At 31.0% G+C, this 15,329-nt stretch overlaps 3 protein-coding genes across 3 annotated transcripts in view; 2 read left to right on the top strand and 1 right to left on the bottom strand.

Moving 5' to 3' along the window:
- Positions 1-6,776, top strand: part of LOC125072159 (rabphilin-3A) — a 56,841-nt gene extending 50,065 nt beyond the window's left edge. Inside the window, exons 6-9 of the mRNA XM_047682695.1 lie at positions 4,932-5,277; positions 5,360-5,504; positions 5,579-5,812; positions 6,016-6,776. Coding sequence (XP_047538651.1) covers positions 4,932-5,277; positions 5,360-5,504; positions 5,579-5,812; positions 6,016-6,313 — 1,023 coding nt within the window. The 3' untranslated portion in view covers positions 6,314-6,776. The remainder of the gene's footprint in view (positions 1-4,931; positions 5,278-5,359; positions 5,505-5,578; positions 5,813-6,015) is intronic.
- Positions 6,777-7,560: 784 nt separating this feature from the next.
- LOC125071988 (SH3 domain-containing protein Dlish) lies at positions 7,561-12,350 on the top strand. Its single transcript, XM_047682442.1, has 7 exons — positions 7,561-7,720; positions 8,066-8,259; positions 8,704-8,891; positions 9,472-9,638; positions 10,150-10,248; positions 10,884-11,044; positions 11,785-12,350. The coding sequence occupies exons 1-7, from the start codon at positions 7,672-7,674 to the stop codon at positions 11,947-11,949; spliced, it is 1,023 nt and encodes a 340-aa protein (XP_047538398.1). The 5' UTR covers positions 7,561-7,671; the 3' UTR covers positions 11,950-12,350.
- Positions 12,351-12,984: 634 nt separating this feature from the next.
- Positions 12,985-14,870, bottom strand: LOC125071989 (28S ribosomal protein S15, mitochondrial). Its single transcript, XM_047682443.1, has 5 exons — positions 14,585-14,870; positions 14,354-14,487; positions 14,033-14,106; positions 13,680-13,801; positions 12,985-13,364 (listed from the first exon to the last, which is right to left on the bottom strand). Exons 1-5 carry the CDS (start codon positions 14,770-14,772, stop codon positions 13,061-13,063), a joined length of 822 nt encoding a protein of 273 aa, XP_047538399.1. The 5' UTR covers positions 14,773-14,870; the 3' UTR covers positions 12,985-13,060.
- Positions 14,871-15,329: the final 459 nt, after the last annotated feature.

The following is a 15,329-nucleotide window of genomic DNA, read 5'->3' as shown; positions in this document are numbered from 1 at the left end:
TCCAATATTTTTAATATGCTTGTTGGTAACCTACCCAGGTATATAAGATTATATATAGAGTAGGAATGTTATGAATCGAATCTGTATATGGATTCGTATATCGCATGAATACTTTACCGGTTTTAGATACGAAATTATTTCAGTATCTGATGGTTTTGATTAGTTTCAGTTACAGATTTTAGATTATTTAGAAATCCCAAGAGAAAAAAATCCAAGATATTAATTTGACCTTATTTGTAGGCTATTATATAGAATTAGGTACCTATAATCACAGAAAAATTAACAAATACCTATAAAATAGGTAATTGTAATTGTCATTAAGTATAAGATTATGCAAAATTGATTTTTATTTCAAATAGTTACGTCCTTGATAAAGAGTATGTAAATATAATATTACGTTAATATTCCAAGGTTTTTTATTATGTATGTATTATGTTTTATTATGTATACCGACTTGCACAGGTAGTATACAGCTCCATAAAATGTTTAAATTGAAGGAAACATACCAAGAATAATTCTTGTTTTTTTTTTGTACCAGGAAAACTTCATTTTCATCACAATCGGACTTAGGAACACATAGACGACAAATATGCAAACTTTATTTCATATTTATATAGACATCAAATAATGTATTTTTTGTAAAAATTAATAAGTTTTCAAAGGTCACTGAATGTGATACAAATCGGTGGTCACTAAGCCGGAACTAGTGAAGCAAATAATCAAAACATATATTATTAGACTCTACTATCTACTATCTACGTATCACGTTCTACGTGGCTATATGTATACAACGATATTAATAGTATTAATTTCTCATCAGTTTATTTATGATTTATCTCAGGGCCGGATTTGTGGAAGACAATAGTTGCTCTAACCCTTAAGCCTCATATAATATATAGCCTTATAGCCATAATATAATATATTATTAATGAAAAATATAGAACAATCAACGAAAATAAAAACATTTACGAATTCAGTTCACAAAACAGTTTCAATTTGACATTGTTTTTTTGTATGAATAACACAAACTATAAAATAAATGTGTAGATGGCCCAGTGGTTAGAACGCGTGCATCTTAACCGATGATTTCGGGTTCAAACCCAGGCAGGCACCACTGAAATTTCATGTGCTTAATTTGTGTTTATAATTCATCTCGTGCTCGGCGGTGAAGGAAAACATCGTTAGGAAACCTGCATGTGTCTAATTTCAACGAAATTCTGCCACGTGTATTCCGCCAACCCGCATTGGAGCAGCCTGGAATATGCTCCAAACCTTTTCCTCAAAGGGACAAGAGGCCTTTATCCCAGCAGTGGGACATTTACGGGCTAATGCTAATGTTAAAATAAATTGGAAATCTTTTTTCACCTAGTTCAAAATTTACTAGGTGCCTCCACTCCGTATTTATTGCAGGGCCTCGTAACTCTTAAATCCGGCCCTGACTAAGCTGAGAGAACAATATAAGTCTCTTCCCATGGGGTTGTTTCATTGATTTAATAGGCACTAATTAAGGTCAGTTCCATTTAACTAAGGTTACTATTGATAAGGGTAAAATGAAACAAGGGGCTCAAAGTATTAACACAAAATAAGTGCAGACACGATATTCCAACCTCGGTATTAATTTTGTCACCTATTTTATAGAATACTAAGTTACGGTAAGGTAAAGTATGTATCTTGATGCCAATTAATATTCAAATCTAATCTAGAAATCGATTCTTTAGAAAAAAATAATAATGTTACCTATAACTAATTACCAGCAGTTGGCTTTAATTTTATTACATTAGTACTATCCACCTGCGGCTTCGTCTGACTGGAAACAGTTTATACGGCACATCCCAGATATCTGCTCTAGAATCAAATTAAAAAATTGGGACCCAAATGTCATGATTGGACTTAAAGAATTTATAATCAAATTCGTTTAGTGAGAAGATATGTAAGTCAAAGGTACTAACACAAACATTCACAATTATAAGTATGGTGTGATTATTGAACTGAGAAATTGCCTTTAAATTTGGGGTGAACGTGTTTCCCATGTGTGTCTCTTACGTACAAACAGAGCTGCGTGCTCTCGACTCGTTGATTGAGACTTATAAGCTTTAATTTTGAATGTCACGATATAATTAATTATCGGTTATCATCATCAATAAATTGTTTGCTATAATATGTCCTGCGTGGTATATATATATATATATAAATATTGGACAACATCACATCACATCACATTACTCTGATCTCAATGTAAGTAGCTAAAGCACTTGTGTTATGGAAAATCAGAAGTAACGACGGTACCACAAATACCCAGACCCAAGACAACATAGAAAACTAATGAACTTTTTCTACACCAACTCGGCCGGGAATCGAATCCGGGATCTCGGACAAACTTTGAGAACTAACATTATCATAATATAACAAGATACACTATGGAAAGATACACTGACTCACCTTTCACAGCAGACCTAGTATATAGAGTAGTATTGGTATTTTACGGTAAAATATATAATAAATAGTTACCTAACAATACACGCTTGCAGAGCCTTACTACCAAGTATCAGAGTATTTTAATACTTTTTAACGCTTCAAGTCTCACTCAGTAAACAAAGATGTGTTCATGAGTAGCGCTTCAATACCTAATTATATCACGACCGCGCTGCAGGCGACGCTTAAGACAATATGTGTACAGTGAATAACATAATTCGTCGCTATTGGCGCTAATATCTCTCGTATAAGTGTTAGGAAAGTTTTTTTTTATGTAATAGTTAGGCGGACCGGCAAATGGGCCACCTGATGTTAATAGGTCACCACCGCCTACAAACATTGGCGCTGTTAGAAATACTAACCATCCCAATACTTGGCCAATGCGTCAACAACCTTGGGAACTAAGATGTTATGTCCCTTGTGCCTGTTTACATTGACTCACTCACACGGGAACACAACAATACAAAACATTGCTGCTTGGCGGCAGAATACCTGATGAGTGGGTGCTACCTACCCAGACGGGTTTGCACAAAGCCCTTGCAAAAAACCTTGTAATGGTTACCTATATTGTATAATTTAGATTTTCTTGACTTAATCACCAATTTACCCTACCTTCCTACTACTCATCAACGCTTTTTTAATTGTTAACAAATATCAAACCATTACATAAGTCATGTTTTATTTTGTATACGTTATTGGACTACTAAACCGAGTAAATGATTTCCACCCACCCAGTTGTTATCCTAGGAACCTATCCTCCCATTAACCTAGACATATTCACCCATTCGCTGATTTATCCATCGACCTGTAGGTACACTCATCCTCCAATCCACCCATTCTCTCAATTACCCACCCGTAACCCTATTCACAGCCTTTTCATTATATCTATTAAAAAGGCTATTAAATTACTTAATTATATTAATTATATCTATATTAATAAATGAACAGTTTATATTATGAATATTCAAGTAGCTACGCTTCGCAGTTACACTCGTTTTAAAAATTTTACTTTTAACGTGACGAGCGTAAATTTTATGATTTTGTAATTAGTATTCGTGCGATAACTTCTTTTGAAACTCTATGACTGTCGTTTAGCGTCTGGAATCCACAGATCTATTGTTTTCAAAAGCTTTTGAAATTGATATTTCTTTGAAAGTACTGATTAATACAATCAGTGTCAAGCTTAGCGATCCCTCCTCTCGTATTCGCTAATACATCACACGTGATACGACGCATGTCATATTCCTTTGCGGTTTCTTAAACATAATATATTATCCGAATAACGGATTCAAATTGCGAAGAGTAAATAATGATATATTTTTTTTTAGAAAAGTAAAAATTATGTGCTTTTTTTATAACAATTTAAACCATGATAAAGAAATTGAGCTAGGCCATAAAAATTAAAGACGTTTAGACACAAACAAAACAGCTCAAAAACATTCCAAGGCTCTATTTTATCCCAAATAAATATGTTTTTATATTATTACAAACTATACCTATTAGAAAATTTATAATATCTATTTCAAATAATTTGAATGAAGCAATTATGTTTTTGTGCAGCCTTTTCCGTATAAAATAAATTACTATTTTATTAATTTTGCTTTATTTATTATTAAATAATAAAAATTTACTGTAAAAAAAAAACTATTTTGCACAGGACCTTCCTGAACAGGATAACTGTTTTTCAGGAACTAATAATAAATAGAACGTAATTGTTATAAAATAATATATTTATCAAGAATATTTTACTATATCAAATATTTAACCAAATTTAAATTGTTATCCATAAAAATTGTGTTATGGTTAAAAAAAGATTCACGAAGTTATTTCACAGGCTGATCTCGTACAATAAAACTATACGTACCTACAGTTATTACTTGATATCCTATCCTTACCTAATTGGTTTTATAGCGTTCCCGCAGAGATAAATTGAAATGTTATTATTCTATTTGTTTCAATCAAATAAAAGTTTTTATCAACGCCATCGCCACTTTCAAACAAAAAACAATTTTAATACGATCACTTCGCGTTCGACTTTTGTTATATATATATATTTTTCATTTTAATAAGTAGAAATGAATGTGTGTTCGACCTCAAAAAACTCCTAAACCATTAATTTGCTTGTTATGAAACTTTTCAAGATTGGTTCTGTGTATTAATATTTCCCGTCCAAAATAAAACAGTTATTTTAACTGTGTGTGTGTGGGTTAAGCATCCCGGGACGGGCATCTAGCAAATTATAAATATATACTATAATTTAAAAAGATCGCAACTGACACTGTAAGAATATAAACAATATAAATAATATAGGTACACAACTTATCAAATAGCCAATGTGCCAGCAAACACGAGACATAATATATTATATCTACTAGAAGTTTCCATTATCATACGTGCAGTTATTAGGCAACTTCTTTCAATCGACTACTATATTGAAACGCTAAAAAATTTATTTACAGGATCACGAATGGAACGAAACGGACATTCTATCGCACGGCGTCAGCGGGTTAAGTCTTCACAGAACCGATAGTCTTACCCAAAGACCTTTAGGACTAAAACGAACAAGCAGTAAAGGCAGCGCGTATAGCATCCGAAGCATAAGAAAAGATATGCCAAAAACAATGACGCAGATAGAAAGACCGCCCACGATTCCTGATGCAGGATTTGGCACGCTTGAAATCAAGTTGGCCTACGACAATGGTACATCGTCAGTGGCAGTAACCATTTTGAGAGCAAGAGGATTGATTGGAATGGACATGACTGGACTTTCTGACCCATTCTGTAGACTCGAAATTTTGCCACGAGGTATGGAACGATTGAAGTACAAGGTTCTAGAAAATAATCTGTCATCGCCAACGATATAAAAAACTGTATTTTTTTTTTGTAGAAGGTTCATATTCGAACAGACTGAGGACTAAGACGGTGCATAAAACGAAGAACCCTGAATTCAATGAGACACTACATTTCTTTGGTATAACAGAATCGGATTTAGACTCCAAATGCTTAGAAATCGTTTTATTTGACGACGATAGGTAATATATTTCTATTTATTTTTATAACAATTAATTTAACTAGTAATTTTTTATCGTTACAAATATATTTTTAGATATGGCTGCGACGAAATGGGTTCAGCCACAGTGTCTCTAAGAGAGTGTCTGAAGTGTCCCTCACAACTTCGACTAGCGCTATCCGGTGCTTCAGGCTCCGAGCCCACTGGACCTAGATTATTGCTGGCGTTGTGCTACAGTACGAAAAAAAGAGCACTTGTTACTACGGTCTGTAGAGGCGCAGAATTGCCGCCGCAAGACAGCAACGGATATTCAGATCCTTTTGTTAAATTGTAAGTACCTACTTGAACGTATCAATGATCTTGGAACACTTCATAATAATTAAAATTTTTTTGATGTTGAAGATTATTAAACAACATGGATGTTTATTTTTTTCATAACCAAATTCCTCTAACATGTTTTTAATATAGTAAAATAAAAGTAACGAAAACACATGATAATACCTATAATTCTTTTTATTTATTTTTTCACACAGACATCTGGATCCAGATCCGTACCACAAAAAACATAAGACTTCCATTAAATGGCGCAACTTGAATCCGATTTGGAATGAAGAATTCCTTTTTGAGACCCGACCAACCGAGCTTTCCCGCCAAAATTTAACATTGACAGTTTGGGATAAGGACTATGGAAAACCAAACGATTTTCTAGGAAGCTTAGTTCTCGGTGCGAGCAGTAAAGGAAGGCGATTAAAACATTGGATGGACTGCATAAAATTTCCTGATCATCGACATGAACAATGGCACTCGTTAACCGATACTCAACATTTGTAATGCTGTTCTTAAATGATTATAATTACATTAATCGATACATTTGCATAATCGAAATTATTGTACTCTGGTTACTCTATACATTAGTGCATTAGTCTGTAGTCTATAACTTTATCTTAACATTATGTGTCAATTGATGTTTTAAATATTTTATTTAAAAAAAAATAACAAAACGCACAACTTGTACTGTACTATTTGAAAATAGTATCTTACAACGAGATAGTAATAGCCTGCATTCATGAGAAATAAGCTTGTAGACAATTGTTAATATGAATAATGGAAAATGGTATGTAACTAAAGTTAAATGTTACCTCCATTTTTTATTACACAAAATATTTTTATGCTATTTCGTAACAAAAAAGTTTCGATGAATAAAACCGTGTTGTTTATGTATTAAATATTAGATTATAAAGATGTTGAATTAAACATAATTATTTCTAAAAATCATATAAATTTAGGTACCAAGAGCCTGGCCAAGATTAATCTTTTTAAAGTCTATATTGTTGTAATAATAAGAAGTTTTGTATTATATTTTCAAATGTGCCAAAGCTAATTTATCTTTACGTTATATTGTTACTGTTATTGCTGCCTTTGAAACATGTAAGTAAATGTTTAAAAATGTCGAGAAAATATCAAATATATTTTTTCCAAAGTACATCATTTTTACTTTAGTTTCCTTACTTTTAAATAATTTAAAAAATGTATAAAAACGAAACGTGGCCATCGATTTACAAATATCTTACAACAATATTATAGTCTGTGTGAGAACATCGAGACTTGAGATGTCAAATAATACTTGTTCTTTAATACCTTAGGTATTAAATATTTGATCAATTATTACTCACTGTCACTACCATGCAACGAAGGACGTATTACTAAAATATTTTATTTGAGTATATTTTTTTACTATAATATTTAAAAGATTTGAAATTTTTAAGTTGCTATTTCAAAAACTTTTATCACTCTTAGTTTGATCACAACATGGTATACCGATTTTTTTTGTAGAATTTTGTATGATTTAATAAAAAAAATGAAATTATACGAGATGAAAATATAATAGCATTTCAACTCGATACTATATTTACTATTGTTATTAATATAAATAATACACTTACTTATTTTCTAATTAAGTCAAAACATCGAAAAAATAAATCGATGTATCGCATGACTCGAACGTAAAAATTACATGAATGATCGATCATTTCGAGAATCGATTCGATTGTAGAACATCACTACCTTAGTAACACAGAAACATCGTGTGAAATACTTTTGTTTAATTATTTCGCTAAATTTTTTTTTTTTGATATTCGAACATTTAGTTAATTTTTTTAAGAGAATATGGTATAAATTTGTAGAAAACGATGGCATTTTTATGTCCTGTGAGGATAAGAAGGGGAAAAAAGAAGAAATGTAAGTTACAACGAGCTTTTTATGAGAAAACTTTGCAAGTCAATGACCTCAAACTTTCTACATAATTATAAATAAAACTAGTAAAATCATCTTGTTTCGCCTAACTTAAACCTGTCGTTTCATGTAACATAAAATATTCAAAAATGTTTGCTGATATGCATTGAGTTTTGGGTTATTAGAAAATTAAATCTGAAGTCTTCTACTATCGTATTTTTTTGTAATTCAGTAACATAAAAAAATACATTACAAATAAATAATTATAAAAAAAACGAAATCGAGTAAAAATATAAAAAAAAAGGTTGTCACCTCATTGCTCATATGATCTGAATCTTAATTATTTTTCAGCGAGCAGTGGCGACTCGGATAAGGAACTCTCTAGACCAGGATCTGGCTTAAGTCCTGGCATGGGCCGCATTACGGGCTCCGCTAGCATAGAGACATTAGTGAGAGTTGGTATAGAAAAAGAACATGGACTAAGCCCTGACTCTAAGATGGTGGTGCTACACGATTTTGCGCCTTGTGTGGATGATGAACTTGAGGTAAGATTATAATACTACCTATTTGCCATTACAGATAATTAATTATTTTTGTAAAAGATTTTAGTTATGCTAAATAATTACACCTTATCCCCTGAAATTTGTCACACATGGCCACCTGTACAGAGCACATACAAATCCACTCTAATCTCTTTCATAATCCAATGAGCGCTCCAAAACAATTAAGATACATCAGGTCTAAAGGCTTTACATACTTTCTGACCCATGCTTTGGTGACACAGCCCTCTTTTACAAGTTACTCCTGTGAATTAAGTCATTGATGCCAAACCTGGGTTTCAAACACTCAGTGTCAGCAAAAATTATGGCATAAATGATATTAAGAATATATGATAACAAATAAATATGTCCATTAATGTAAATTAACAGCATTGTAAATGGTTTTCATGTTGTTAAATACTCTTATACTTATCATTTACATATTTTAAGGTGAAAAGAGGACAAATTGTTAATGTGCTGTACAGAGAAAATGATTGGGTGTATGTGATAGTAACTGAATCTCGAAGAGAAGGCTTCATTCCACATTCATATTGTGCACCCTGTGATCATCACGATTTGAAGAAAAAGCTGCCCCGGAGTCGTTCACCAACTGACTTAGCACATAGAGATGTTTCACAGTAAGCTTCAGAAGTTTTTTTATCTTAAAATCCTTAAATTAAAGTATTACAATAAAAAATATATATACTTGACTAAATTATACAGGATCCGGTGGTGCTAAATGATCACTTTTAATTACCTCAAACCTACATATATTGCTGCTATTCTGACAATGGGAAGCTTAACCTAACCTAACCATAATTCAGCCATAGCAGGACATCTCATGGACAAACAAACTGTGGAGAAGTGTCATTAAATTATAGTGTAGGTGTGTGTGCAAAAATACAGTCCATTACTCTGTGTATAAATACAGATGGAAACTGGAAATAGTTCAGAAGTAGCTTACTAAGCTTGTCCGATTATTTTGTGAAAGAACATCTCCAGTAAATTTTAATGCACAGTCCTGAAATATAAATGCAGAATCTCAGGGTCTGCATTATTAAAAACTAGTCACAAGACACAAGTACAAGAACTTACTAGGTTTTGATTCCTATCACTGTTATTTAGAGTTTTTTTTTTATAAATAAAAGCCCATACTTTTGTGTTATGCAATAAATTTTGTTTTCAATGTTTTGTAATAATTGTAATATTTAAATTTAGACTCTCCTTATCTGATGGTGCAACGAATGATGGTCACTCGGAACTTGGCAGCGAAGGTGAAGCATGTCCGTTCAGCAAGGATCCATCTGGACGTTATGTTGTACTTTACACATTTACTGCAAGGGATGAGAATGATGTAGATGTTGAAAGAGGAGAATTTGTAACAGGTAATTAATCAAATTTTGAGATCATTTAACCATACAAAAAGAATATATTTTTCTCACTATGTTATATATGTAAATTAATATTGGGATATCTATTCAAGGTTATTAAATTTTGATACCGCTTAAATGATTATTAAAGATGTAAATTTCATAGAGAATGTACATATTTACTTCTTTCACTATTAATTGATTCCACAAATTGTACATAAAATACTTTTTAATTTGACCCATATTTTAAATGTGAAAATCCTTGTATGATATTTGTTCCTCCATAACAACCAAAAAAAACATACTGTTCAATTGATAGCTCTGACAATTGGTAAAAACACAGGTAGGACAAGGTCAAGGTCTGCCTGGACTAACTAATAAAATTTATTTAAATCAAATATTTAAAATATTTATAATTAAAAATTTTAATATGCATAAATATTAGTGTTTTGTATTTTTTATTCTATTAATATCTGTCTATTATATAATTAAAATAAAATATATTCTTAATAAATTTATTTTTTAGTTTTAAACAGAGAAGACCCAGATTGGTATTGGATAGTCAGAAGTGATGGTCAAGAAGGTTTCATTCCTTCGGGCTTCGTGTATCCTGCTGTTGTACAACGTAAGACTATTTTAAATACATTCCAATACATTATATAACATACAGTCCATTCATGCTAAAAACGTCATATAGCCTGAAACTGGGTAATACATGACCATATAGTCCTTACGTGAGATATACTACATATGCTCAGATAGAATTACATGCTCATCTGATGGTGTGGGTCACGTATTTTGATGAATTTTGATAGAGCCTACTCTATCTCACACTCACGGGCTCACAGGTGTAACTATCAATTCGATTAATAGGAAATATTCTAGTAGATTAATTAACATTTAACCTTAATATCTCTTCAATAAGGGCCCAGTTGACCCAAATATCTGGCAGTTTGACCCTCATGTCTGACAGTATTCTTGTTAGAAATAATGAATCAATAAATTAAATATATTATTTTTTAACAATGAAACACTTAAAATTTAACATACTACCTAAAATAATAAAATGAAAACATTGTATTTAATTTTTTAATTGTATCATTCAAAATAGTATTAAAATAAACAAATTCATTATTTCTGTACTTGCACAGTACACAATTAATAGATGTTGTGTGCGTGCATTTGTCTCATAATATAACTAATTACATACTAAGTGCAAAATCTATATAACAAAATTATGTTGTTTATTTCGTTTTACAGCACCCCAGCAAGATACGACACAGGGACTCCACTCACCTCCAACAACAAATTCAAATAACACGATGATATCAAACAACAATAACAGTATCAACAATTCAACACAACAAGACAATGATGGAAGGTATCATGGAACTGAATTAGTCATGCTCTATGATTATAAGGTGAGAAATAATATAAATATTACTAATATTTCACCCTCAATCCATTTTCAGGAATATCTATGTCCAAATCTCATTGTCTTTGCTTATTGATCTATTGATAAATATTTTATAGAACACCTGCTTTATGCTTATTCTGAAACAAGAATGTCGAAACTCAACCAAGAATACGAGTGTGAAATGTCAATATTTTACATCAAATACGACATTGATTATAATAATAATAAAAAAATATTATCAAAATAGCATATCACTGTAAGTCGGTTGTCATTATTTCAAGAATGAGATTCGAAATGATTTCTTACAGAATCGCAGCGCTAAAGCCTAACTAGAGTAGGGAACATTGAAGGCCTCTCTATTAGTAATTAGTTGATTTGATTAGTTTATATTGATAGTTGACTAGTAGCTAAATTAACAATAGTTTAATAGTGATAATAAAACACCTATCTTTTTTTCTGCCCTCTAGTGCAATGGTACAAACTATAAAGGAAAAGTCATAGGTTCAATCCTGAATTCTCGGGTTTTAGCCATTTCTACTCCTGACATAGGCTTTATATTTAATTAGGGTAATAACGTATTATGTATGTATTAGTGTAATATAATATGAGTAGTTTTTTTTAAATAATTTGTCTAATATTAAATATTTAGTCCTTAATATCCATTCTTTTATTATTTGCGTCTTACTGAACCAAGATTTCGTTTCCTTTAAAATACGTTTATATATTTAAAAAAAACGTTTTCAGGCACAAGCCCCAGATGATTTATCAGTGAAAAGAGGGGAATGGGTGTACGCAGACCTGACTCAACAGACCGTCGAGGGCTGGCTGTGGGCCCACGCGCCCAAGTCGCGGCGCTCGGGGTTCATCCCCACCGCCTACGCGCGCGCGCCGCACACCACCGCGCTATAGCGACGCCCCCCCCTTCCCCCTCCACACATGCGATCTACATATATTTTATAAAGTTGGAATTTGCATGTATAATTAGTTTTTTTAAGAAAATTATAAAACATATAAATTGATGGTTATATTGAGAAGCGGAACATAAACATCAATAAATAATTTGGCAAACTGAACAGTGCTGCCTTTCTTTATAATAGTCACTATGGACTAACTAAGCAAGTCATTTAATGATTTTTTTTATATTGTTTCTATGTATGTATAGTGTATTTTAATAATAAATATGCCATTCCTTCAGAGTCTGTTTACATTGTCGCGGGAATGAGATGGGAAGCGAATTTGTATGTTCGTAGCGGGAATTCTAGGCAGGGCTTTGAAAGTCCTAAAAATAAATTTATTAAAAATTTTTGCTTGTTTTGGTTAAAATTAAAAAAAAAAATTATATTCATTTGGATTTAATTATTTTAAAGCATTTTATTAGGAGGGTCACTGACTTTCCCTGATGAGGCCGTGACCGTCTTTATGATATCCTGGCGTTAACGTAACTACGCCCAAACTATTACATACTAAAATTTACTTCACTTCCCTTCTTTTTCATAACACTAAAAATTTCGAGTAAAAATTAAGTAAAATTGACATTCCAATTATTTAAAATTAAATAGTAAAATTGGCCTCTTTCTAGTTATTATTTATATAATATGCGCAATTATTATTCGTTTTATGGAGATCTGATCAAATGTCAATGTTTCAGAACTAATTTTAATTAAAAAGAATATGCTTTATTATTGTAGTATCTACTAAATGTAGACTTATTAACATATTAAGGTAATACACTGTTCATTTATTTTAAAATGTTCAGCATACTAGGCATAGGCGCCAAATATATTCGACATATTAAATTTGTACATGTTTATTCGTAAGTTTTTCTTAGTATTTAGGTATACAATATACCTTTAAGGTTTTGATTGAAAAGAATTTATGTAAATTGTCCGTCCAACTTGACTGATACATACTATGATTATATTTTGGGTAATTTTACAAATAAGATTTAGTTTAAAATAAACGGTTTTCATAGTTTATTGACTTTTATTTCCTAAACAAAATATTTATAAGCTTTAACTATTTAGTCTAAGAGGATGTTTCTCTTCTTTTTCCTAGCTTGTTGTTTGATTTCATCTTTTATTCTCCAATCCTCTAATTGTTCTTCGACTTTCTTGATATCTTGTTCCGAAACAGTTACAGGTAGTTGTAATTCTATCTGCTCGCTTTTTATGAACTTCAGTGCTTCAAGTTTCTGTTTGAGGAAAGGTCCCTGTTGACTTTCTAACAAATTCCTGTAGTCTGCAAGTTTGTTTTGACGTATATCCTCACAGTGCATTTCAGTTAACTTGCGTAAGGATTCTTTACGTGATAATTTGTAATATGTCCTAAAAATTTATATATTTTATGAGAAACGAAATTACTTTTGAAATTTGGTTAATTAGAAAAGTTAACATTAAGATTTTTTTTACTTAGTATTCCTATGTTTACTTAAAAGTTCCTATTAAATAACTAAAATCAATTTGCTTTGTTAATTTATACATTTAACTAAATATTGCGATTTATTCCAAGAAAAGTACCCAAAATATTTGCCTGAATGAATTAAATGATTTCAATAAATTAAAATATATGATGTAAAAGTTTTAACTAAGCAAAAAGTGATAAAAATTTTATTGGGCTTTGTATATAATAATATTTCTTACTCTGGATGTGCTTTGTATTCAAGATTCAGCTTTTCTAGCAGCCATTCAAACTTCTTATAATCATACTGTCTTAAAAATTTCAATAACTTTTTTCTTTTATCTATTAATTCTTGAACTGTTTGCTGAAAATAATATTAGGAGATTATATTACAGATTTGTATGATAAGAACTTTGGTTAAAGACAATTTTGAGTGACATTTATTATTTCCCACTGAAATTAATGTTCAAAATGAGGTGATATTGTACTACTATATTTACAGATATTTTACATAATTACAATCATGAATTATTTTTCAGGTTGTATGTTCATGAATTTTAATAAAAATAAATACTGTTTGAAGCAATAATTATACCTTAGCTTTTACATTACGTGGAAATTTTTCCATTGTATCTTGCAGACAGCGGATGTGTCCAGTGATTCTTGCAACTGAAATATTAATTGCAAATAAAATTTGTTTGTCCTAAAGTGTCTGTTTTTTTTTTTAAAAAAAATTAATATAAAATATATATATTGTTTTGAAAATAGAATTCTTATGTCTTCTGTGCATTTATTTACTCAGCTTGATACATGTCCATTAAATTCATAGAGATATATTTAACTGACTGTAGGTAAAATAATGCATAATGTAATCATTATGTGACAAATGTTTAAAAAAAAACTCCAAAAAAGCTACTTCTGGTTTCTGCTGTGTTGTCATCATACTGATGTCTTCGTACTCTATCTATTAATTCTTTCTTAACAAGGGCATTATATTCTTTCTTTCCAAGGTGTTCCACGGAGAAAATCTTTTTAACCGATTCTGGAGCACTAAAACAAACATCTTCATTTATAATTAAGTTCAGCAAAGTTATATTTAGAAAAATAATACAATTATGCTAGTTTATAATAAGTTGTTTATACATACTCTTTTAATTCATCACTTAACGCATACACTTCAGGCATAGCATTCGTAGGGATTTTTGGAAGAGCTTCTAAATCACCCGATCTTTCTTGCTTATAGGCAGGTACGTATTCCGGTCTAACCCATTTTATGTTAACCAATTGCTTTACACCACGAGATGGAATAATCGAAGTCGTGAGACGACGTAACATTATATCCAAATTGAATTTGTTATTGCTTAATGCTTATATTATAACCTTACTCCTCTTTAATAAAGCGAATATAATAGACATTAGACATCGACATTGACAGTTAGATCAGATGTCTGTGTTGTCAGGGTATATATTAGCTCCTGGCAACACTTCAACGGGGAAACACAAAACGATTCAACGGGGAATTGCTACAAGCTTTTTTGCCATCATTCCACGCGGTCATGATTCGTACAGAAACTATTTTTAAATAATCAAGATCTAAATGTTAATAATTCTTATGTTTACATTAAACTCATTATTTGTCTAGAGATATTTATTAACAACAAAATTTAATAAAGAAAAAAATTGTGGTTTATAGCATAACATTAAAATTAATACCTACTTAAAATATTATCCTTTGAAAACGGTTGCTGTAAAACGTATGAATAACTGGCTAACAATAAAAGTATGGCACCTAAGAACCGTGGCAGATAAAAGTATCATAAAATGTTGACGTATTTTGATCTGGTTCGCAGTGAAATTATTATTCATATTTCAAATTGTTACTATATTTATGT

This window comes from Vanessa atalanta, chromosome 20, assembly GCF_905147765.1.
Source record: "Vanessa atalanta chromosome 20, ilVanAtal1.2, whole genome shotgun sequence".
Lineage (NCBI taxonomy): Eukaryota > Metazoa > Arthropoda > Insecta > Lepidoptera > Nymphalidae > Vanessa > Vanessa atalanta.
This window is presented reverse-complemented; position numbering and strand designations above follow the sequence as displayed.